Source organism: Rhineura floridana, chromosome 2 (genome assembly GCF_030035675.1).
Source record: "Rhineura floridana isolate rRhiFlo1 chromosome 2, rRhiFlo1.hap2, whole genome shotgun sequence".
Taxonomy (NCBI): Eukaryota; Metazoa; Chordata; class Lepidosauria; order Squamata; family Rhineuridae; genus Rhineura; species Rhineura floridana.
In genome coordinates, this window is record NC_084481.1 from 98,961,888 (window position 1) to 98,987,255 (window position 25,368).

The window sequence follows — 25,368 nt, forward strand, 5'->3', positions numbered from 1 at the left end:
CATTTTAGCAAATGTGGAGACCCATTTGAGTTTCTTCAGAGTGCTTCTATTATTCAGTAGTTTCTTCTCAAACTTTGCATTTAAAATGGAAATGCTCTTTAAGAGACTGGCAGCTGCATTAGGCTGATGTGTGTTGATTGCTATAGAGAAGATGGGAAGAAAGAATTTGGAAATACGCACATGGAAGCACCTGAGTCACAGCATCCCTTTGGTTGCTGAAATAAATTTAGATACTGTGAGAACAGGATGCTAGACTAGATGGGCCATTGGCCTGATCCAGCAGGCTCTTATGTTTGGACATGAAGATAAACTAGTTTCCCAGGAGAATTGAGTTTGAAAGCTGGAAATCCAAGTTTCTTCCTTGGTGTATAGCAGCAAGAAAACGTAATTTGCTTTCAAAGAAACATTACTATTCATGGTACTTTCAGGGGTAAAGAAAAAGCTGGATAATGTGCCGCTTATCATTGCACTTGGTCAGTAGCTTCCACATGGTCAGGAAATAGCTGAAACAAGCTTAGTGCCTTCACAACTTTTAAACTTCTCAAGCTAATAAATAAAAAACAGACTTTTTTTCAAAACAGATAGTGTTTTTAAATCAAATGGATCTTTTCCTTTTCTGGTTTATTCATGGTCCATATTTCCTTCTAATGAGAAAGAAGCAAAATAATACCAGCATTTTGTATTGAGATACTCTAGCCCAGTGAAGGGAAACCTGAGGCTGAGAGCTAAATGCAGCTATCCAAGCCTCTTTGTCTTCCCCTTGGACTCTCAGGCGACACACCCTCTACAGTGACACCCCTCACTGCTCATGATTTGCCCTGTTATTTAATGTTTTTGCTTCGCTGGAGTGTGTCCTTGAACTCTGATAATGTCCCTTGATTGCCTCCATGAAGGACAGAGGGGTGTTTGAGTGTGCACAGAAAGTAGACTTCTGTACGAAGGTAACATTTACATGATTTGTTGCTGTGCCATCTTTTGTGTCTAGAATGTGGCCCATGGAAGGTTGCCTAGAAGAGAATGTAGCCTGAGGGTTGAAAAAGGTTCCCCACTCTTGCTCTAGCCAAAAACAGAGCAGTGGGCAGCAGGCAGGCAGGACCATAACCAAACACAAAGTCCTACAAACACTGAGAAGGTTTAACCTACATATGATGTGTCATAAGTTTGCAGCTTCAGTATGGTGTTGGCCACTTAAGTTTTTGCATATCCATTGTAGCAGTTCTGTAGTAAAACAATGCTGATGAGTAAACACTAGAAGATAAAGCTATAGGTCCAGTGGGACGTCTGGTAAATTGCTGGTGTGATTAGCTTCAAAACCGGGGCACCTATTTCTGCCCTTGACAGTGAACCCTCTTTCTTTTTTGTTTTTTAGGAGGAGAGGTAACACATCTCCTCATTCCACCCAGATCAAAATTCATCTGTGTATTATTACATGAACATTACCTGCAAAGTGATCTGCTGAAATGTACTCGTTAAACAGGCATGAAACTGGACTGCCTTCAAGTCAATTCCGACTTATGGCGGCCCTATGAATAGGGTTTTCATGGTAAGCAGTATTCAGAGGGGGGTTACCATTGCCTCCCTCTGAGGCTGAGAGGCCCAAGGTCACCCAGTGAGCTTCATGGCTGTGTGGGGATTCAAACCCTGGTCTCTCAGGTCGTAGTCCAACACCTGAACCACTACACCGGAGAAATTCTGCGCTAATAGGAATGCATACACTAGACAAGTAGTATTTCAGTGGATGTAATATGTGTTGAGACAAACTGAGAATTGCCACTTGTGTGAAATTTTGATACAAGTCAGAGCATACAAATTTAGGCTCATCAGCCACAGAATTTAACACACCATTGATAATTTGGTTTAATACCTATTTCTAGCAAAATGAGTAAAATTCCCTTGAAACCTAGAAAACCTGTATGCTGTTAATGCCAGCAGGAAATGCTGAATGCCTGGCCCTTCTTAGGACATGGCTAGTTTGTGTTAGCAATAACACATTCACATTTTGGAATAAGCAACTGGTACAGCTGGAGATTTTTATTTATTTATTTCAAGCAAATAAAACAGTCCAGCTGTACAACAGTGATTCAAAATATTTTCCTTACAGCAACACTGAGACAGCAGCAGCTCTCCCTTTGGTCTTTGACTCACCAGCATGAGAAATCAATTTTGGCTGCTCTTTCTGAAGAAAGCCCTCCTTGTTAATGCCATTGATTGACCTTGAGAACTACTAGTGCAAATGTTCACATCCTTTTTGTTTTTTTAACCCTCTTTCCCCCAAGCTTATGTATTATTCTAGGTTGTTAGAGGTTTTCTTTAAATGATATTCCTTGACTAAAGAACTTGGGTAGTGATTGTTTATGCCAATGGCTTTTGGACCTTATCATCCACTCTCGGAATGCTGACATTCCTGAAATGACATGCCTGTATTTCATGCATTTTAAACTAACTAAATAGCTTGGTTATCTTGAATAACTTAACAATGCTTGTTTAATGCAGTAATTGAAATTTTTGTGTGCTGTGCAGCATGTGGAGTTATGAAACAGGAACAGATACTTTCTATTACGATGTAAAATCAATACACTGGTGTTATTTTTTTATCATTACTTTTTATTCAAAGTTTCAAAAAACAAAACAGAACAAAACAAAACAAATTAATAACTAATACAATAAAATAAAATGTTGACTTCCGATTTGTTGCAGATCAGTTATAGATCTATAATATATAACAAACCTCAGTTTAGTTCAGTTTAGTTTTTATTACGGCCAAAGGCCAGAATAATATAACAAACCTGTCTCTTAATGTATTACAAAATCACTTTCCTCCAGTAGTTATCTTAATTAATCATCAAATCTCATTAACATTACTTTATTCTTTCCGCAAAAAGTCAAAGAGAGGCTTCCACTCCTTGAGAAATATATCCATCGATTTTTCTCCAAATAAACATGTCAATTAATCCATCTCATCAAGTCTGCTAGGTCCAGTAGTTTCAATAGCCATTCTCAGTGTTAATTCCATCTTCCATCTCCATCCTTGCACCCATAATAATCTTGCTGTCATAGTCATAGTCATATAATAAAAGTCTGATAGGAATTTCTTTCATCACAAATATTTCCTTGCCATCAATTCTGAATGTACCACTGAAATGTTGTTGTAAAGCTGCATCTCTGCTCCTCCTTTCCACAGAATGCACCATCACATCTCCTGAGAGTTTTTCCATTGTCACACATCTGGAATTAATTCTGTAAACTTTCTCCATTTCAAGTTCCATCAAATCCTTCCAATCCAGGAATTTTTTTGAACCGTTGATATCTTTATCTCTAATCTCTTCACCAATTCCTTCAAGGACAGCGCTGAATTCCAAACAGTGATATTTGTCTCCAGGATCCATCACAGCCATAAAATCCAAATCTTTTTCCAAGTCCATATTTGATATATCTATTCCAATCTCCAGGGCTTGAACCTTTCCTCTAATTTTTCTTTCATCTTCTTTTATTTGTCCAGCCATATCTTTGGTCTCATCCACCTCCCCTCTCACAGAATCCTGAATTTCCTTCAGCTCCTGTCTCATTTTGCCAAATTCACTTTTCATCTCTTGTCTGCTCTGTCTCAGCTCCTGTCTCACCAGCTTAATCTCATTCATTATTTTCTGAAACATATCTAGATAGAGAACCCCTTCCTGTATATCCAGGGTCTCAGCCACCTTCTTGATTGTCATTCTTAACTATTCCCAAGCAAAGAACAGTTTATTTCTTTTTCCAGTCACAAAGGAGTTAATCCTCCAAGCCTGCTGACATCACCCTCTAGACAGCACAAACCGCCTTATCTCTTATGTGTCCAAAAGTGCAAAACAAATTTATTTCACAGCATCCAAAAAATTAGTGGCATAAAAAGTAAGCAGATTCGTCAAAAAAAAAAAAGTAGACCAGAAAAAATAGTCTCAAATGTCATAAAATCAGATTTCCTCTTTAGATTAGTTGCCCCTCATTCGTTTATATCTTTAAAATGCTCAATTCCATGCCAGCTTTTTGCAATAAAAAACAAAGATAGGCTATTTCGATTTTCTTCCTCCTTAATTCCGTGTATATGAGAGAAAGTTATAACTCACCCAGGGATTCTTTGTTGCTGATCCTTTAACAAATCTCTTTTACTGTAACGATAACAAAATGATAAGAGTAGATAGAAGAATGCTTGCCTGTTAGAATATGTTTTTCTTTAAAGAAAAAAAAAGTCTTGCTTAATCAGTTTGAGCTTGCTTGAAATTCCCTGGCTCCGTCCAACGTTGCTGGCAGGTCCTTCGTTCCTAATGAATTCAAGTCCCCCAACAAACACAACGAAGCTTGTGGATAATCTCTTCGCTTCTCCCTTGCCTGGGAGAAAGTTTTTACCAGTCAAAAAAAATCTTTTGACTGGTTTTAAAACTGAAAAAGCTTCCTCTGAGATGAGAGCTCGTCTCAGAGGCAGGCACAAGCTAAGCAATCCTTCCCGGAAGTCCAATACACTGATGTTATTGTATATAATGTAATCTATTGTCTATCATTCAAACGTTCAGTAAAAATGAAGGTGGAAAAAAAGAACAAATGGAGAGTAACCAATGGAAAATCACTTAAGGATCATGCTGGTTAGACCCACGGAGGTCCTATCCTATGGGCTAATGGTTCCCAGGTCTGCGAAAGATGAATCTGTTCTAGATTGGGTTACATTCCCCTTGAAAGAAGAGGTGTGTAGTCTGGATGTGGTCCTTGATCCAGCATTGCTGCTGGAGATACAAGTGGCCTCAGCACCTAGGAATGCCTTTCCCCAGCTGTGGCCATTCCTGGACAGGGCTAGCCTGGCCACTGTGACCCATGCACTGATAACTGTGTAATTGCATAACAGTAACGTGCTCTGTCCTGAGCTGCTCTTGAGGATGCAGTTAGTGCAAAATGTGGCAACTTGTCTGCTGCCAAAGTCAGTTCGTTGGATTCATATTACATCATTCCTGGAGGAATTGCAGTGGCTGCCACTATTCTACTGAACCTAATTCACGGTGTTATAAAAGTCCTATAACAACTTGGGATCTAGCTATTCGAAGAGCCATCTCCTCTTATACTGTTCTGTCCATATGGTTCTGTCCAATCTTAAGACTGGCAGCTGGGACTTTCCTGGGTATCCAATATCCAAGGGAAACCTGCTATGTGGCAACCAGAGCCAATTCTGCAGTGGTGCCCCATGTATGGAATGCCCTCCTCCCTTGAAATACGATTGGTGCTGATGTTAACAGCCTTTTGGTGCCAACTCAAAACCCACTTTTTCCAGCAGCCTTTTATGGGGCTGGACTCAGGTCTGATCCTGCTATGGTGGTTTTTCTGGTCTTAATTTTTTATTGTACCCCACCCTAATATACCTATGCAATGAAGGGCAAGTTGAAAATATTTTAAATAAATAAGAATAACAATAGGACCTTGTTGAATTTTTGTGGTGATTTGATCTAGAATTCTCCCTTGCAATGGGGCCGGTTTTATTGGCAAATGCTCTGGTTACCTGATTTCAGAACCAGGTTGTACAATTCTTTTTTTTTTATTAAAAGGCATAAACATTTATAAAAATTATCATAGTGCGATATCAAACAGCTTGGTGAAACATCAAAATCCCAAAAGCAAATATTTGGCAGCAGAAGTTCAAGGACAAGGTGAACAAATATTTCTAACACAAACTTTAAACTGTCCTTAACATAAAAATTTAAAAAATAATAATCAGGAGACTGAGCCATCAGTAGCTAAACAACTTCAAAGTGCAGATAAAAGACAGTTTAATTTCAGTGGCTGTTGTGTAAATTTGTATATTTGTTAGCAGAGAATGTCAGCGGTCTGAAATGCGTGTGTGCCAGTGTGTGGGTTTACCTAAGAAAGCAGGCTTTTACCCTGCATTGAGATCACGGAGACTTAGTAAAATAAGAAAAGCTACTTTATTTATAGAAATACATAGTAGATAGAAAGGCATATCTAGTTCTAACTAACTAACTAAGTTGGAGGCGCAATGCCCAGGCTTGGGAGTTGCCCTCATGGCTCAGGAGAGAGAGAGCAGAGACAAAGGTGTCTTCTCTCTCTTTCGGACAGTTGGAGAAGAAAAGAGAGGAAAGAGCGGAAGGAGGAGGGGCAGATAAACTTCCCCAAGACGTATCAGTCTAACGACCAGAAGGAAGTCAGTCAGAGCATCACAGGTAAAGGTAATCAAGCCTATCCATCTGGAGGACCCTAACTCTACCTCCTTTCTGGAACATAAGCAAAAGAACAAAACAGGAGTTGCTCTTGCCCCATTTCCAACAGTGGCGAGGTGACTTCTAGCTTGGGATAGGGCTGCACTTAAAGTGATCAGGGACACCCTCAAACCGACGGAGGTTGCGCCGGCTTCTGTCGACCCACTGATTAAGAGAACATCTTTGGATTGTCCTGTTGGCTCGTCATGCATAGTTCCTTACAGTCAGGTTTGTTGGGTGCTTGTATCTGGGTTCCTGGGAGTAGTTTTCAGCAGTGATGCTCAATATCAGCTTCTGCAACTCACTGACTTCACTTATGAGACTGTTCGTCACGACGAGCATGGGCAAGGACATCATTGATGTATTTTTCCTTGCTTGACTCTAGGTCTGTCTCTTGGATGTATATCCGATTCCTGGGCCTTACAAAGCTGTGCCAGCTCTATGATGCTGGGACTTCCCACACGATCTCTCTTTGGTCATTGACAGAGTTGGAATTAGATGGTACAGCCTCTCCACGTGAGCCAGAAGAACCCAATCCTATTTTAGCCTCCTGAGGTGGGCTGCTTGAACTGTCCCCTCCTAGTTCATTTTGATTTATGGAAGCCTGTTCCTCAGAGGGCCCTTCAGCCACTACACTAGTTGGTTCAGACTTAGCCATTAGCTGGCTCACTGTGTGAAAATTGTCACCTATCGCTGCCTGAACAGCTTCCTTATTTGCAACCCCCCAGACACATCACTCCCTTTCTCCAGACCCAAAGAAGCTGCTGCAACTGGTATAGCTCTGAAAGCATAGAACTGCTTGACCACAAACCAAGGCTAGTTTGGTTCTGAGAGCCCATCTTCATGTCACTTCCACGCTCTGGATTCACAGAGTCATTTCTGCAAACAACACCATCCCTTGAGTAGTCTAAAGGGCCAGTGGGAGAGAGAGGCTCTGTTTTTATGGTCTCATCTAGAGCCCCAGAAAGCTTCAAGGATGCCAGCCCAGAACCACTTCCCACATGCTCAGCATTTGGTTTTAACGCTATAGAATCTGAGGAGGTCTCCAGACAGCAGCATGATGGACTATCTGACAAGAGTTTATCCTCAGCTTCACTGGTGAGTTCAGTGGAAGAGTCTGAGAAATCCGCATCCGAGGGATCCAGTAAAGTGTCATCCATTATGCTGTCATCTGTGTCGCTGTTGTCAAAGTGCTCACTGCTTGAAAAAGAAGGAACAGAAAGTGCCACAAAAGGCGAGCAGCAGTGTTTTGTACAGCACTGTCTCTTTGTGTCTGGTTGGTTCCCTTCTTGACATTCTTGAAAGGGCCACTTGCTCCTGGAAACTGCCACCATCTTGGCTCCCGTTGTACAGTTCTAGTTAAAACTGTCAATAAACATTTGGAGATAAGGAAGAGCCAAATAAAGATAAAAACTGGCATGCACACATGCCATTTTAAATAGTAAACATGAATTTGAAAATGAATGAGTTATCTTGGTTCAACCACATCTTCATACACTCAACCACTGGTTGGTCTGCCACAGGGGTGGGGAACATTTTTCAGCCCATGGTCCACACTCCTTCTGGACAACCTTCTGGGGGCCACATTAGGGTTGCCAGGCTCAGGGTCTGAGAATGATTCTGTACCTTTAAGAGAAGAGAAAATTCAGCCCAGTGCAGGTTTTTGTCCAACACTGTAATGGGCAAAACCACAAGGTAAAATTCTCCCTTCCTCTGCCTAGCTTTTAAAGATACATAAGACCTCTTGGAGGCTGGGCCCGGCAACCAGTAGGTCTTCTGTATCTTTAAAAGTTGTGCAGGGGGAAGGAGGAATTTCACCTTGTGGTTTTCCCCATTACAGTGTTGGACGGAAACCTGCACTTGGCTGAATTGTCTCTTCTCTTAAAGATACAGAATCATTCTCAGGCCCTGAGCCTGGCAACCCTAGGCCACATGCCAGCGGTGGATGGGGCCAGAGGCAAAAGTGGGCAGAGAATGAACGTAATTTTTTCTTTATACTGTAGACTAGTTCTACGCACGCTGACACATCCCTTTCAGATCCATCTAGACAAGGAAGGGGTATTATCAGAGGTCAAGGGCACATTCTGGCCAGGCAAAAACACTTAGGGTGCAAAGCAGGGCTACCAAGGAGGTGTAGCCTGGGAGAGTTATGAGGGTTGGATAGTGAAGCCTGGAGGGCTGCGTTAGGCCCCTATACCTGAGGTTTCCTATCCCTGGATAGGATAGGGAAAGGGGAAAGACTGTAGCTCAGTGGTTCAATGCTGGCATAATCGTGTGGATTTTATGAGATGAAGAGACGTCTTCCTATTACAGCATTGGGAGCAGGCATTAAGGTCAAAGAAGCAATTTTAAAATGGCAAGCCTAGATACATAAGCCTTTGTCAGAGGTCTAGTGAAATAGACTTTTCTTATAAGGGTTATTTGATTTAAAAGATTATTTAAAATATCAGATTATGTAGTAAACACACACACACACATATTCCTGTATCGAAGAAAGATTAACAGGCTTCCTCCACCTATTTTTTTCCCTAAGTAATTTTTTCTTTGACTGATGCATTCTCAAAAAACTATTTACATTTAACAGGTATAATGGTATAAAGGTATACACTGTATTGTATTAATTTGTATATTGTCCATAGCTTTGTGCCAAAATCTTTTGATAAAGATTATATTGCAGTGAAATGTTAGCCCTGGTAACTCTGTTGATACATAGAAGGGCCCTTTCTTCTGCATTCCTTCGAGGACTTTTTTATGATTAGGACCTTTGGTGGTGTTTAGAAGAATTAATAGCAGCATTGGGAGAGAAATCTGATAATCACTATAGCACTGGGGAAAGTTTAAAAAAATATTCTTGCTTGTGTGCCAATTAAAACCAAACCTTATGAGCAGAGCATATCAGTACCCTTATCATAGTTGTGTATTACTTCAGAGGTGATAGGGAAACAGGTTGAGTTTAATTGGGGAAATTACAGTAGGGCCCCACTCATATGGTGGGTTATGTTCAGAACCCCCACTGAAAAGCGAAAACCGCTGAAAAGCAGAACTCATTGAATAGAATGGTGAGCGATGCCCAAAAACCGCAGTAAAAGCTGAACAAGCGCCGTATGAGTGGGGCTTTTGTCTAATTGCGTCTATTTGAGACCACCGCATTAGCGAAGTGCCGTAAAGCGGGGCCCTACTGTATTAGGAATTATTAACTCATCTCTCCCAGTGCCACATTCCTGGTCTGAATCCTTCCCCCTTCCATAGCAGCTGTTGTTAGCACTTTAAAAAATCAAGGGAGATTATATCCATGGATCTCCTGCATCATGTTTAATTGGACCCTTACTGGGGTAATGATGGACCTTTTCAGGATATGTGGCTGTAGTGGAGTTGCCCATCTCATTTTAGTTGGCACTGTGTGTAAAAAAAAAAAAGTTGGGTATGTGAAGGAAAGAAAACAGGCTTCTGGCAGATTCCCAAGCCAGGAACAGAGAATCTTCCCGTTGCCATGTAATCTGCTCCCTAGTGGGTCTGATTTCACTGCATTTCCTTTCTTATGGAAACTGGTCCAGAAATCCGAAATACAATAGCTTCTTAATGCATCTCCAGACAGGAAGCAATTAATTGCACTTTCAAGGATTTTCTGTTGACTGCAAGCCCCACATTCCCTGGGGCATGGCTATAGAAGGTCATGCAAATGCTATTTAACATCTATCTAAAACCGCTGGGAGCCATCATCAGGAGATTTGGGCTGCAGTGTCACCAATATGCTGATGACACGCAGCTCTATTTCTCGTTTAAATCTTCACCAGAGTTGGCTGTGGAGACCTTGTCCAAGTGCCTGGAATCCGTGAGTGGATGGATGGGAAGGAACAGGCTGAAGCTCAATCCTGACAAAACCGAGGTGCTACTCGTGGGTGACAGGGGAAGGTTGGGTATTGTTGACCTGGAACTCAGTGGGATAAGATTACCCCTGAAGGATCAGGTCCGCAGCCTTGGGGTTGTTCTTGATTCCAAGCTGTCCATGGAGGCTCAGATTTCGGCAGTGAGCCGGGCAGCTTGGTATCAACTACATCTTATCCGGAGGCTGCAACCCTACCTCCCTATTCATCAGCTCCCACTGGTAGTACATGCCCTGGTCACCTCTCGATTGGACTACTGCAATGCGCTCTACGTGGGGTTACCCTTGAAAACGGTCCGGAAACTACAGCTGGTACAAAATGCGGCGGCTCGTCTGCTCACAAATAGCTGCCGCCGTGACCACATTACGCCGGTGTTAGTTCATCTACACTGGCTTCCAGTTGTTTTCCAGGCCCAATTCAAGGTGTTGGTATTAACCTTTAAATCCCTATACGGTCTCGGCCCAGTTTACCTGAAGGAACACCTCCAGTACCACCAATTAAGCCGCCTGACCAGATCGGCCACGCAGGGCCTTCTCTCAGTACCACCAACAAAAACAGCTAGGTTGGTGGGAACTAGGGAGAGGGCATTCTCAGTGGCGGCCCCCACTCTCTGGAACTCCCTCCCGTTCGATCTTCGACATGCCCCCTCCCTGGATGCATTTCGCCGAGCATTACAAACTTGGCTTTTTGAACAGGCCTCCGGGACCTCCGGGGTGGGCTAATCTTTATCAATATTACTGAATGCCCGTTGTTTATACACTGTTCTATGATGCTGTATTGTATTTGCTCTGTATTTTAAATTGTAATTTTACTGGAATTTAATTGTGTACGTCGCCTAGAGTGACTTCGGCCAGATAGGCGACACAAAAATTAAATTATTATTATTATTATTATTATTATTATTATCCAGAGATTTGACAGGTCAGGGTCCATTGAGAACAAGGGGAATATGGGGAGACGGTTATTTGGAGAAGAATGTGTTGTTATGGGGGGTGTCTTTTTATCTCTGAAACTGAAAGGAGCCTTACACTTGGAAGGATTGTTGCATCAGCGGCTGTTTTCAAAAAATGAGCAGAGTGGAGAGGTGGATGTTGCCAGTGACAGCTGCCAAGGATAAGACATGAAGAGAGATGTGGTGAAATCTGGGAAAACAGCCAACAGTACTATGTCTTTGAGAGGTAAAAAACGAGAAATATATCAGAGACATCCATTGGTTAAATTAATAGTATCCAGACTTGGGATCCACCTTTTAACTTCAATCTCCAGCATGGGATCCATGTTGTTGGTTTTTACCATATAGACCTACCTTTCTCCTCTTCCTTCTCTCTTTCTGTTCATCCGTACTTTCTCCCTTCTCTTAAAAAAAGACCTTTAACAAAACAAGAATGGTGATGGGAGCACTGATGCTATTCAGTTGTCTGTTACACAAACCACCAGTTTCATATTGATGTGTTGGATCAGATCAGATTTATTTATAAGGTCATGGACTCATTGCATATTGGTGTGTTAAACATAGTTAGCATTCCAGAAACTGAGTCAAAAGTTCTAGAAATAAATGTATAGATGGGAGAGCGAGATAGTCATATTCCATACTTTTTGCCTGTTCTTGAGTATATTTTATTGTGGGAGATATTTTGCTATGTGATCAAAGCTGCAGAGTGATACTTTGATATGTTTAGCATGCTCTTCCAAAATAATATTACCTCATAGAAAGAGGGAGCCTTTGGAGCTAGTTATCCAGACATTGTTTTATGGTTCTACTGTAACAAATAATAAAAGTATAAGAATAAATTACACTTGAAGAGTAAAGTTATAAAGAACCTACACAGATGCAAGAAGGCTCTGCAGAAAAACCAATGAATGCACAGAGATCGGGGTTAGGGACCTATCAGCATGATCTTGCTCGTCCTCTTGCACGCATTCAGTATCCCCCTCCCCAAAAAACTATTTTGTAAGCAGAGCCAAGATCTAAAATCAACATAGGCATATGTAGCAGAGGCTGGTCAATTAGGGCTAGTGGGGCAGTGCCCCACCAACCTCAGAGTGTCCTCAGACAATCTGCACCTGCATGCCTTCTAATTTAAAACCATGTCAGGGGGTAGCCCTGGCTGTCTGCTTCCTCATCCTCCTTAGTCTCAGTGTTGCCCTCGTAGAACTCAGCATGATGGAGACAAAATCAGAATTAGTTGGCTCTGCCTGGTACTGGCTCTGCCCCCCCCCCGGTCCCAATGGGCACCAGCCACCACTGAGCATTTGCAGTTTTCCCAACCTGTCCTAAAATGGACCACTTCCTCTTCCTTAATATCTGCAGCCGTAAATGGTTCCAGCATGTAGACCAGGAGGCTATTGGTTTAAATCCTGACTCATATTGACAGTAACATAGAAATGGGCAGATATGGGTCACATTTAGACAGGACAGGCAGTGAAGAATGTGCCATTAGAGAAGTTGAGCTGCCCCAAAGCTATCAATATCATCATGCTGTCATCTAGTAGTAATACATTTTATTGGTACTGGAGCTGATGTACATAACAGTGAAACATAACCTCTGTCACTTGTTCCAGGCAGGATGTCCCTGCATTCATAATACCTGGATTAGATATGCATACATTTTGGTTTACATTCTTCAGATAATGACAGATAGTAATGATGATGATTTAGGTTGCAATCCAATGCACAGCTATTTTGGAAGAGGGTATAGATCAGTGGTGCAGTATATGCTTTGTATCCAAAAGGTCCTAGGTCAATCCTTGGCAACTCCTGGTAGGGCCGGGAAAGATTTGTGGCTAAAACTCTGGAAAACTCCTGCCATTCAGTATAGACAACACTGAGCTAGATGGCTTAGTGATGTAACTTGGTATAAGGTAGTTTCCTATCTCTTTTTCCTGTGGGAGTAAGCCCTGTTGAAAATGCTGGAACTTATTTCTGAGTAGACATGAATAAATCTGTGTTGCATGGCTGCAACCTGTGCACATTTACTAGGAAGTAAGCTGCATTTCACAATTCACAGTATCACGCTACTGTATTATCCTTGCCTTTTCCTTTACATTTTAAAACTTGCTTCAACCTTGGATTTATCTCTTGATCGCATAACACAAATTCAGAATTGGAGACTTATTTTATTGTGTTGCATTTTAAGATTTAATAATAATGATGCCATTGAAGAACAGACTGTGCCTTATTAAAGAATGTCCATACTTTCCTCATTCAACTTTCCCCCAATTCTCCTCTGTCGCTTACTGATTGGTCTATGGACTCAAAAAACACATTCATTGCTATTCTCTTCTAGATATATGGGGGGAAATCAAAGAAAAAAGAAGATGGGTGGGGTGGAAAAAGAAAGGGGCCCAGTTGTGTAGAGTTCACCATTTTAACTTTTTTTTACATTGAGGTAAAACAGATACTGAGTAATTTAGCTTCTTTGCAGCACAGAATTGCACGTATGTGTACTGTACATATAATAAAAAGACAACAAAGCCCTGCCCATAGGCTTACAATGTAATGTCATAACGACACACGGCCTTTTCTGTATAGATAATATGATATAGATAAAACAAAGCATTCTTTCTTTGAATAATGGAAGAATGCCTAAGTAGTCTTAGACATTTGCAGTCACCTGTGAAAGGCTGGAACAGCACATTTTCTAAATTAAAAAAAAAAGGAGGTGAACTTCAATTTCAATCAGCACTTATGTAAATACATGTATAACTGGATTCTTCAAGCAGTTCTTTCATGATTATAGGCTTGTGCAAAAATGGGCATGCTGCATAAAGTTTTCCTTGTGTGAAACATTAAAAATTCCAGCTTTTACCTAGAGGTTTGCAAACACCTGTATCTTCCAAGAAATGTGACAAACTTCAAGTATATTCCCAAGCAACTTGCTGTAATTTTACATTATTATTTCTAATGTGGTGTTTAATATCTTTTAAAATAAAATATTCACCTGTACACAAATCATGCCAAAATAAATTCATCATATGCCAATTCCATAAAGGAAGCCACAGACCTGAACTTACAAGATCTGAACAGGGTGGTTCATGACAGATGCTCTTGGAGGTCACTGATTCATAGGGTTGCCATAAGTCGTAATCGACTTGAAGATACATAACAGCAACAACAAAATACTAGTTCCAGAGGTTAGAAAAGGAAGAAGCTCATTACATTGGAGCTGGAGTAGTTTAGTCCCACTGAAATTAGTGATGCTAGATGACCCCATATACACTTACCTGTGAGTAAGTCTCCCTGAATTCTGTGGAACTTACTTATGTGCAGACGTAGGATTGCACTGCTCAGCTCCAGTCCTAAGCATATTTACTGGGAAATCTAATTGTGGCTAATTTTGGTGAGAGGCTGAAATCCAATACATGTTGACTCAGAAATAAGCTCCATTGGGTTCAGTTGGACTTACTCACAGGTAAGTGTGTACTGGATTGCAACGTTACTTCTGAGTAGACATGCTTAGGATTGTACTAAAGTTGCTGAGTATACTAACTAAATCACACCTTTTTGCTTTTTAATTTATTATGTGTTACATAGAGCTCCCAAGGGTGTTCTGTTCAGATTGCTGACCAGGTCCACTGCCACTTACGTTTCAATAAAACTGCAGCATTTGCTTACTCTTAGACTATCCACTGGGCCCGACTCCTTTCTGCTTCAACCTGACTGTAGACTGGGCTGTCTGGCATGAAGAATCAGAGCTTGGAAGATTACTTTTAAAAAGTAATGAATTACAATTACTGTTACATGGCTCAAAAAGTAGTAATTACTGTTACAATTACAATTGCTCCGAAAGTAACTGATTACTGTTACTCAAAAGTAATCACTACAATTACATTTAAGTTACTTAAAAAAACAAATTGCCTACAAGGTGCTGGCCTTTGCTGCTGCACATCTAAGTAGCCTAAAACAACATTAAAAATAATAAACACACACACACAGAGGGTAGTAGAATAATTTTTTTTATCCATAAGATTAACAGAATGGCATAGCAGAATCTCTCATCCCTCACCCCCCAGCAATGATGATACCCCAACACACATATAACTCACTTGAAATCAAATTTTACGCTTGACATGCTGGTTTTACAATACATTTCTGTTATTTCTCAAAAGAAAAAGATGTTCAAAGAGCACATCAGACAAGGAATGTCTTTTAGTCATTACTTTGCCTAACCTACTAGCTCACAGAGTTGTGAGAATAAAATGAAGGGGGTGGGGAGCCATGTACAATGAATTAAGGTAGGATTTGAAGATGATGATAATAAATATGCAGCATTTCAAATTAATTCTGTATGAGAAGTATTCTATGCCAAGCTTGGAACACCAAGGAGGAGGTATAAAATGTAGGTAAAAATACTTTTGACAAAATGCCATTTATCCTTTATATCGATCTATCTATATAATTAGTAATAAAGCTGAATGATGTATGTAAAGCATTTTCTCTCTTTCCCTTTTATTATTTTAGTACTAGTTTGTAATTTTATTTTCCTTAATAAACATTATTCTAAAAATATCATTAATAATAAGGATAATTAATTAATTCTGCACAAGCCTGTATGCACAATTACAAAAATTGCCTATGGGGGGGCACGGATGGTTTGAAATGGATTTGCTTTGGAACTTTGGAAGGAAGGAACTATATGGAACAAATTTCCCCTGCCAGCAACTAAGGCACTTGCGGGGCTTGCCTGCCCAAGGGAGGAGGGGAGGGGAGGGAAACAGAGGCCACCACTCATAGCTTTGCACTCCAGACCAAATGCAAACCCCCTTACTCTCTCAGCCAGCAAGCATTGTCTCTCACACGCACTCAAATGAACATTTTCCCCTGTGATGCAAAAAGGTTTAAGCATTTCAAATGGAGCAAAGTAGCAGGAAGGATGGCAGAAGCTGCTGCACATGCTCAGTGCAAGCACAGAATTAACACACACACTATCTCTCAGTTAGCAAGCATTGTGGCTCACATGCGCCCAAGCAAACATTTTCCCCTGCGATGCAAAAATGGGTAAGCATTTCAAATAGAGTAAAGTAGCCAGGAAGGCCGGCAGAAGCTTCTTCCCGTGCTCAGTGCAAGCACAGAATTAACACACTCTCTCTCAGCTAGCAAGCATAATCTCACAATTCAAGTAGCTCCTGGACCCTGCCCTATCACCAATTAAGGCACGTGCGCCCAAGTTAAGTGAAAGTATTCACACACACATCATTGTCTCTCACCTCCACAGTTCTTCATCTCCATTCTGCTGCTGCCTCCTTCATCCACGTCTTCCCCTCTGGCTTTTCCCCTCCACTCCATTCTTCTGTGCCACCATCTTGCTCTCCACTTCCTCCCTCGTTGCCTCCTAACACCCACAGAGCACAAGGGAAGAGCAATACTGCGCAGAAGCCAATTATGAGGCACATGATGTTCGTCCACGAATCAGAGGAGTAGAAGACTTCCCTTGCTCCCCCCCCAAGTAACACCCCAAAGTAACGCTGGAAACATTAAAGTTACAGCTCAAAAATAATGAAATCATTCCTCGTTCTATTACAAGCAAAATGTAACAAAATTGCCCACTCATTCCTCAAAAAAGTAATAAATTACAAGTAATTTGTTATTCCTAATGAATTACTTCTAAGCTCTGTGAAGAATGTATGACCAAGCTAATTATAATAGTTGTAGGTGTAGCCCATGAGAAAAAGTGACCATTGGTTGGTCTCCAAAACAGTAGAATTCTGTGTGAAATAATGACATGATTTATTCATTTCCATAGAGCTGATTGAAAAGAAAAAAAAGCTGTACTAGGACAAAGGCTGCCTTAGTAAACTCACAATATCCTGAAAACATAGAGAGAGAAAGAGAGAGAGAGAATACCAGTTTTTAAATTGTGTTAGACAAAATGGCCAGGGAGAGAAGAAAATATAATGAACAATTCTGTGAACAGTCAGCCCAGCCTATTCTTCCACTGCCCAGTCTTCCAGAGCTATTCACGATGGTGGAAGGGAGTCAGAATTAGCTGACTCATGGCAGGGGCACCCCCTACATAATGGAAACATTATACAGATGAAAAACAAAAACTACTTTGTTTTAATATTCTGCTGAAATCTGAAATGCTAAGTTACATGTGTAGATGAAGATGTGAAATTGCTGCATGCTATTGGTTACAAAATGAGTGATGGGGAGATAGTTATCAGAATGAAGGCAAAGCTAGAATGAAGCACAGAGTTTACCAAACTGCAATAAAGTAAGAGCTAAAGTATTTTCTTGGGAGGCTTGTCCCTTTGCTAATAAGTTATTTTCTTGCATGTAGCCTAAGCCTTTGAGAACTTATATAAGTTAGTGCTCTAAGACCATATTCAGGTCATATGGTGGCCACTTATGCATCGCCTACAAAAAGGGAAATTATTCACCCAAAAAGAGAGCAAAAGAGGGCAAAGATGTGCATAAAAATTGCATATGCTAACTTATATGTATAGATAAAAAATTACAAAATATGTAATTAATACAATTTAAATTGGGGCTGGGGAACCTGGGACCCTCGAGATGTTGCTGGATTCCAATTCCCATCAACCCAAGCAGCATGACCAATAACCAGGGATGATGAGGAGGTGTAGTTCAACAACATCTGGAGGGCCACCAAGTTCACCATCTTGTTATAGTAGGGAAGACTGTGAGCTGTGAAGCTCACTGGGTGACCTTGGTCGCTATCTTTCAGCCTAACCTACCCCATAGGGTTGTTGTGAGGATAAAATGGGGAGGGGAGAACCATGCACACCACCTTGAACTCATTGGAGGGCAAGTAGGATATGAATGTAAGGATAAATAAGACTGTGCCTAGATGACCTATGTGCTTCCTTAGTCAACTGTCCAAGTGCTGTCAATGAGCGATTTCAAGGCTCCTTCTCACTGCCCCTTCATATGGTTCTTTAAAACTGGACTTTGGCCAGGCAGCTATTTCAGCTAGAGGCCTGTTCTCTGTAAAGCAGGATACATGACCACCCTTGATAGACATTCCATAAGAACCTATCCCTCTTTCAAACTTCCTTCAACAGCCTGGAAAAAACTTTTATCTGCCTCCAGCCTTTGAATGTTTAAGCGATATGTTCTGTCTCCGTCCCCACCCTCCCAGGAACATACCTTTTGAATATGGACAGCCTAGTTGTCATAATCCTTTAATAAGATTTATAGTTAATGGGCTTATTAAATTCTAGGGTCAGTAACATTCAAGGAAATATGCCTGGAACAGAGAACAGTTTGTCTGAGTAAATGAACATTTTTTGAAATATTGGGAGGATCTTGATACAGATACAAATAAACTGGCAATCTAGAGTGTTGAGGGTTCTGGCAGGCTCTCTCTGAAATACCCAGAAACAGGTGGGCTACTATTTTGTTGTTCTGTGAGATACAGGATATTGCAGAAATTACTTCTGACTCTGTATTTACAAAATGGAAGTGGAAGACTGGGTTATGAGTATGAGATTTAGTTTTGAGCTTTGCCCCACAATCTAATTGAAAGGTGAAGCTTTGTTTTGTTTTTAAATTTATTTTATTTGTTGAACATTTATCATGTAGAACATTTATCATGAGTGAGTGTCTCTAGCAGAGCCAAATGGTTATGTCAATCCCCAAATGATTGAATGAAAAAAAAACATTTAGAATAAATAATGTAAAGCAGGTATGCTTAAATAGAAGTTTGCATTAAAAACTGGAGTGTTTGGCTGTCAAATTTGGAAAAATGTTTGGTGCAGCCTGATGATGAAGGATTGAAGGAACAAGAGTAATCATTTGTGTGTGCCCGCGTACACGTGTGTAGGCTATTGGTGACTTCTGAAAGAAAAAAGTTGTTTCAGTGCAAAAGGAAATTTAGATTTTGGTGCATATGCCAATAGTTTGAACTATCAAGTCATTGTGTGAAGAATGGAAAGTTGAATTAAGATGGATCATTTTGATAGCAGAATAGTAACTCAGGAGCAAGTACATCAGAGATCACATCTGCCTAGCAGCACAATCCTCTGTATGTTTATTCAGAAGTATGTCACACTGAGTTCAGCAGGTCTTACTCCCTGGGCAGAGCAATCCTACGTGCAGTGGGGTAAAGTGGTGAACAATATGCCACCTCCAAAGCCCTGCTGGTTTATGGGCACCATGTTTCTTTGTTTATGCTCTGGCGTTTTAAAAAAAAAATCTACCTCAGACACTAACTCCAGGTGGTTATGGACCTTATCCCAGGGCCTCTTGGGAGAAATGAGGGCTTTGAATCCAGCAGATCCAGCACTGCCTCTGCCCTGCCCTGAAATGCACTGTTTCAGGGCGCAATGCTGGATATAGCCATGGAGCTGTCAGAGGGCATAGTAGAGACCTTTGCAGTGGACATCCCTCTTCCATAGCCATCAGCTGAGTCCTCTCCATTGGTAGAAAGACGCCTCCAGATCTCCCTGGGATACAAGTTCCAAAATTCATGCATCACCACCTAGAAGGCCTCGCTTCATTCCCCAGTCAGTACTTCAGTAAACAAGGTAATTTTAAGCAAAGCTGCATTGATAGGTCTTAAAGGATAGGAAGGGACATATGTGAGAAAACACTCTTAAAAATACAAAGGGCCCAGGCCTTTAGGGATGTAAATCTGTTCTGGATTCTATTCTAGATTTTGTTCTGGGAAATAATAGGAAGTTTATCTAGATGAGCAAGAATTAGAATGATAGTCTCAGGACCAGACATAGGGACAAGTGACCCAGGGGATGCCTGGCATGGGCTGTCTACCAGTTATTCCCTCAGCAACTGAAACAAGAGAAGTATAAACAGTTCGCCTTTGCTTGTAGACCTAGCAGCGCTGTCCTGGGGAGTCAGCATTGTGTTAACATTCACATTTTTTAAAATTTCACAGGAATTTTGTTTGGTCGAATTTGATTTGTCAAGAGGGAGCTGGTATGCCTGTGCAACTTCCATGTTAGCAGGCCCTTTAAGAATCCCAGAGTTTTTATCCTCTTCCTCCTCCTCAGTTCACTGTGCATGTATGTGTGAATCTGCTATTAAGGTTTTAATTGGTTAATATTGCTGGTTCATTGAATAAAGCTTGCAGAGCTACCTTTAACCTGTATGCTAAATAAAAGCTCTGCCCAGTCAGTGGCACACACTAACGGCTGACCCATTGATCTGAAACCGACTGGTCGGGATTCACTAGTGGGATGCAGCCTGACCTACGGTGGGTCACAGCAGCAACATTTCCACTGTACAAATGTGTGGTGTTAAATGAAAAAATGGGTCCCCAAAAGCATGTCTGGGCTAAAGGTAGGTTCCTGGTCCAAAGAGGTTGAGGACTATTGGAGACAGAACCCAGAGTTTTGTAGCAAACATACATTGGTGCTACAGGGAAAAATTCGTTTATTTCTGATAGGCAAGTGACTTTTTCAGATATTAATATCAGCTGTCTTGTTCAGGAGAAGCTCCCAATGGAATGCATTTTGTAGTATTGCTTATTGTATTCTGTTCCTTAGGAAGACCCCACTTTCCATCTTTTTCACCTGAGGGGAATAACTTGTGGGAGATGTTCAGGTTACGACAGTAGGCTGGAGGAAACTATTGCATCTCTGTGCTTTGGGTGAAATTAGAAGAACCCCATCCTACATCTGCCAGGGGCTGGATTGGGCAGGGCAGGTTATGCTTAGACAAGTTGCTCACAATTCCAGCTTTGCTTGTTAAAAAAAAAAAGCCATAGGCTTTTCCATTTCTTTTTTGCCCAGAGACTTTGAAATTGATTGCCTTAGAAATGTTAAATGAAAGGAATGAGGTCCTCCTCCCACCACCATAGCTTGCTGCTAGGCATGCAGTGTTGCCAACTAGGATGCAAAGGCAAGGTGGAGCTCAGACTCTGTAGATGCCCCTCAGCTACTTGAAGAATGATCCAGAAATTCCTGGGGAGCATGTCCTCACTTTCTTAAGTGGAAATGTGGTGTTTTGTAAGCTTAATATCAAATGCACCCTTATTGCCTTAGACCCCCTGGACAAATTTGCCCTTGAATACGAGCTTCCATTCTGTCACAGATTTCAAATAGTCTTGCACAAGCGAGTGTATTTTCTTTTTTGCTCCATATTCTCTTTGCAGCTAGATCTTGTTCATTTTGACTTTGAATTACTTATTCCAAGTAAGTGTGCATAGGATTGCAGCCTGACTAAACATGCATACAGTATCCCATCCTTCTTCCTGTCAAGCCAAAAACACAATACAAATATCGGTAATTATGAACACATCAGTAGCCTTTGAAGCACAAATGTAATGGACGCTGCCACCGAGAAGGCTATGCCACATATCACCACCCCAGCTAGAGAGTAGCATTGGGAAACTTCTGCTCAGCCTCAATGCATTTATGATGTGGGGTCACCATACTGTTTAATATCAGTGGTTGTATTCCTACCCACAGGACTGCAACTAGAGAGCAGCATTGGGAGACCTCTGCTTAACCTTGATGCATTTATACTGTGGGGTCCCCATGATATTTAATAGCTATACAAAACTGTTAGGAGGTAACATTTGCATTGAAGCTGCACAGAAGTCTCCCTTCGCTACTCTCTTGTTGTGGTCCCATAGATAGGAATGCTGCCACTGTAGCACAGTGCTCCCAATTCCCACCCGACACATCTGCTCCAGGAGGATTTTGTGGTCAATGATGTCAGACGCTGCCAAGAAGTTGAGTAGAATCAATAGGTAGCACTCCTGTCTGTCTCCAGATAAAAGTAATCAACAAGGGTGCCTAAGGCTGTTTCAGATCTGTTCCCAGCTAGATTTAAATGAGTCTGGATAACCTGCTTCGTCCAGGGATGTTTGCAGTTCGCCAACTACCACATGCTGCCCAGGAAAGGGGTATTGGTTACTGGGCTAAACCTCAGGATTTAGAGAGGTCCTCATCAGAAGGGGATGCACCACATCTTCCTTCAATGTGGTGGGCATCATCCTCTCACTAAGTGAGCCATAATTGGGCCCACACAGTCAGTCCCTCCTTGTGAGATCTTACAAGGCACAATGGACAATGGAGCACATGGTAGGCTTAACCCACATCCTAGCTTTTGTGTGTGTGTTTGTGCCTATCTAATACATATGCTGATGCTTACCTGCATTGGCAAAATGGGGGAGGGGATGAGAGTAAGTCCCTGATTTTTAGCTAACCCATTTCTCATAACTACGGATATGATCTGCCAAAAACAAGCATCTTTTTAGTTCTTTTTAAGGGAGAGATGTAAGTATTTAACTCTTCCATTAAACCAGTTGGGTTTAAAAGTGCTTAACTTTAGATGGATCATGCCCATGTTAACAATTGAACTAGATGTGGAAGGATGTAGCTGCACCAGTTAATGAAGAATCCGTTCCTTTGTGTAATTAGATAATATTTACTCTCCTGCAAGTTTTCTGCTGTGTTCCTTCTTTAGAAATGATCTCTCTAGAGAAGAGAGTCTACACTCTCACTGTTGATGTAAATTTCTTTAAGTCAAGGAAATTAGCTATAATCAGCAGGAAGGGGAAAATATCACTGCCTCATTTTAGTATCAGTTCAGGGCAGGGAGGAGTTTAACGTGCCCAAATACTTTTCTGAGCTTCAGGGGGGAAACAGCAAAATGTTTAAAACGTGGAACAGTTGAGCAGAATAGTTGGCTTCCGGGTATGCTTTTTTGTGTGCTTGTGCCTTGGATAATAAAACAAAATTAGAATAAATAAACCTTCAAGTATGTTCGTGGCACAAACCTCTCTTGCAGTTGAAAGCATTACAGGCTGTGCTGCAGTAAGTTTTTGATTTAATGGGAAGCAGTCTGCTGGAGGGGAGGACTCTGTTAGCCACACCTCCACTAGTTTTATATCTACTTGGAAGGAAGTTGCATGCTTCCTAACCCCGGAGCTCCAGAGGACAGATCAATGTTAATTCTTCCATTCACCACTCAGTGCAGCGCAGCACATCCTCCCAAAGCAACATGTTAATGGCTCGAGCTGAACTCAGTATTGGGTTTCTGCTGTTGCTGACCTGTGGCTCATCAAATGCACAGGGCTGGGGGAGTTGGCTGTGGGGGGGTTCAGAGAAAACAACCCTTCCTCCCACAGAAGCTGCCAGTACCGAGGAGCAGACAGCACAGCAGTTTGCCACGCCTGAGGCTACCACCTTTAACACCCCCCTTGAAAGCACTACTCAGCAAAAGGGAAGAGTGTGGACTATATTTACCCTTAAGAGGTCAGACTTCACTGCAACCACAGCGATCCCTACAGCTACATCGCCTGCCGAGCTGAAAAGGAGAGAAGGGAATATTGCAGGGGTGGGGGCTGAAATACTTAATGTAGCTGAGGGGATTAGGAATTTGGTTCAACATTGGGATGAAAAGACAACCGAAGGAACAGAGAGGACCGAGGCACCTGCAACAGCTGATCTTCTGACAGCATCATCTATCCCTGTTATGGAGCCAGTGAGCATCCAGAATGTTACTGCCAACTCTAGCGGTGATATGCAGACCTTGCTGGAAACTGGACAGCCAGAGCTGGTTTTCTCAGTGACTACAAAGCCTGCTCTTTTGTGGAACAAGACTAAAGTTTTCTTAAAGAAGCCTGAGATGCCACTCCCAGGTAGTGCTTCTTTCTCATTTTCACCAGATGATCATGCCAATGGCACCCTGCTGGCTTTTCAAGAATCCACAGATGTGGGGCAAAAAAGTGCTACCACCCCAGAAACAAGGGCAGCCCAGGGAGTTTTCTCAGAAAAACAAGGAATTTTATCCAGTGCAAATGTTTTGGAATTGCAGGAGCTTCAGGCTAATAGCAGCAACCATGTGCATGTTGGAATTCCATCCAAGGTGGTGGGTGCTTTAGACAACTGGCTATTCAATTATGTTACAAACTCAAACAAATCAAATGGCAATAGAACCCATCTCAGTCTTAAACACCATCCTTTATTTAAGCATTCTGGGGTAGTAATAGCTGATGCAAATAAGAACCACTCTAGTGATTCTGTTTCTAATTCAAATGCAACTAATGTTATGGATTTTTCCCCTGCCAATAATTCTGACTCTGCTGAGTTTCTACTAACCTACACTATGCAACATTTTAGCAATAGTAGCACAGGGCTTCCTTCCTTCTTTCCTGGATTGACTCCAGCAGTTGGCCACTGCTTGCCTTCACCAACCAAGCTGTCATATTGCAACAACCTGGGCATGAAGCATTTCCGAGTGCCGAATTATTTGCATCATGGCAGTGAGGAGGAAATTCGGGCTGCTTTGCATGAATGGGAGGGGCTTCTTAAATCTCGGTGTCACCGCTACTTGGAGTGGTTTTTCTGCTTGCTACTGGTACCTGGGTGTAGTGCTTCTCTTCCAATAACTCCTCCACCATGCCGGGGATTTTGTGAGGCCCTGAAAGATCTATGTTGGATTCATTTGAAAGAGGGCCAACTCCCAATATCATGTGACTCTCTTCCAGCGGAGGATGGTGTATATTCATGTGTATTTGTTAATGTTTCAGCAGGTAATGTGACAGTGGTAATATCTCTTACCATCTTTTTCTCTCTCTACCACCAGGTAAGCTAATTCTGTGATGGACTCTGGTATTAAAAGCAGCCAGTTTGCCAATCTATAACACAAATCACACTTCACCATCTTTCGGGAAAAAGGGAAAGGGTTATTCTCTCTAACTGGAGGATAATCTCCATTGTTTATGATCCAGATGCCAAACGTCATCCTGATGTAAGCCATACATTGTAGCATTAGTTGTCAGTCTGTGGAATGGACACCACTACTGGCAAAGGCATAGAGGGGGGGTATTGTGGAACTCTGGGAAAGAACAGGAGGACCAATGGGCTTCCTTGCCTATGGCTAAGAATCTGCTTGCATCTCCTGCTCTCCATGATTGACTGCTCCTCTGCATTGTAGGCTAGAGGCAAAGCCACACCAACACATGGGAAGCTATATATTTATTGAATGTACCTTTGAGATACTTATGCTGTGGGCTTGACATGTGACAAATTTGCCAAAAATGTTGGCCACTGTTGCTTTATATCAATCTTCCTCAATCTGGTGTCTTCTAGATGTTTTGATCTGCAATTTCCATCACCTCTACCCAGCATGGCCAATGCTCAGGAATGGTGGAAGTTGTATACTAAAACATATGGTAGACACCAAGCTGAGGAAAGGTGCTTTAGGTTCTAACCATATTATCATTTGGGAGTCTTGAACACTAGAGTAAGAAATGCATGTGAATTGGTCAAGTGATAAGTTGATTGAGGACATTCTTACAATTGTTGTCTTAGTAGCTTTG

At 41.6% G+C, this 25,368-nt stretch overlaps 1 protein-coding gene across 6 annotated transcripts in view; it reads left to right on the plus strand.

Annotated features, from left to right (window-relative positions):
- COL18A1 (collagen type XVIII alpha 1 chain) overlaps positions 1–25,368 on the plus strand; it is a 228,100-nt gene that overhangs the window by 86,594 nt on the left and 116,138 nt on the right. For 4 of the 6 annotated variants that reach the window (XM_061609739.1, XM_061609740.1, XM_061609741.1 and 1 more), the window contains exon 1: positions 22,951–23,685. The exons of 1 other annotated variant lie outside the window; for it this stretch is intronic. In XM_061609739.1, the coding sequence (XP_061465723.1) occupies positions 23,046–23,685 (640 nt within the window). In that variant the 5' untranslated portion in view covers positions 22,951–23,045. Of the gene's footprint in view, positions 1–22,950; positions 24,580–25,368 lie in introns of those variants that run through there. One more of the 6 variants, XM_061609738.1, reaches the window with a different exon arrangement.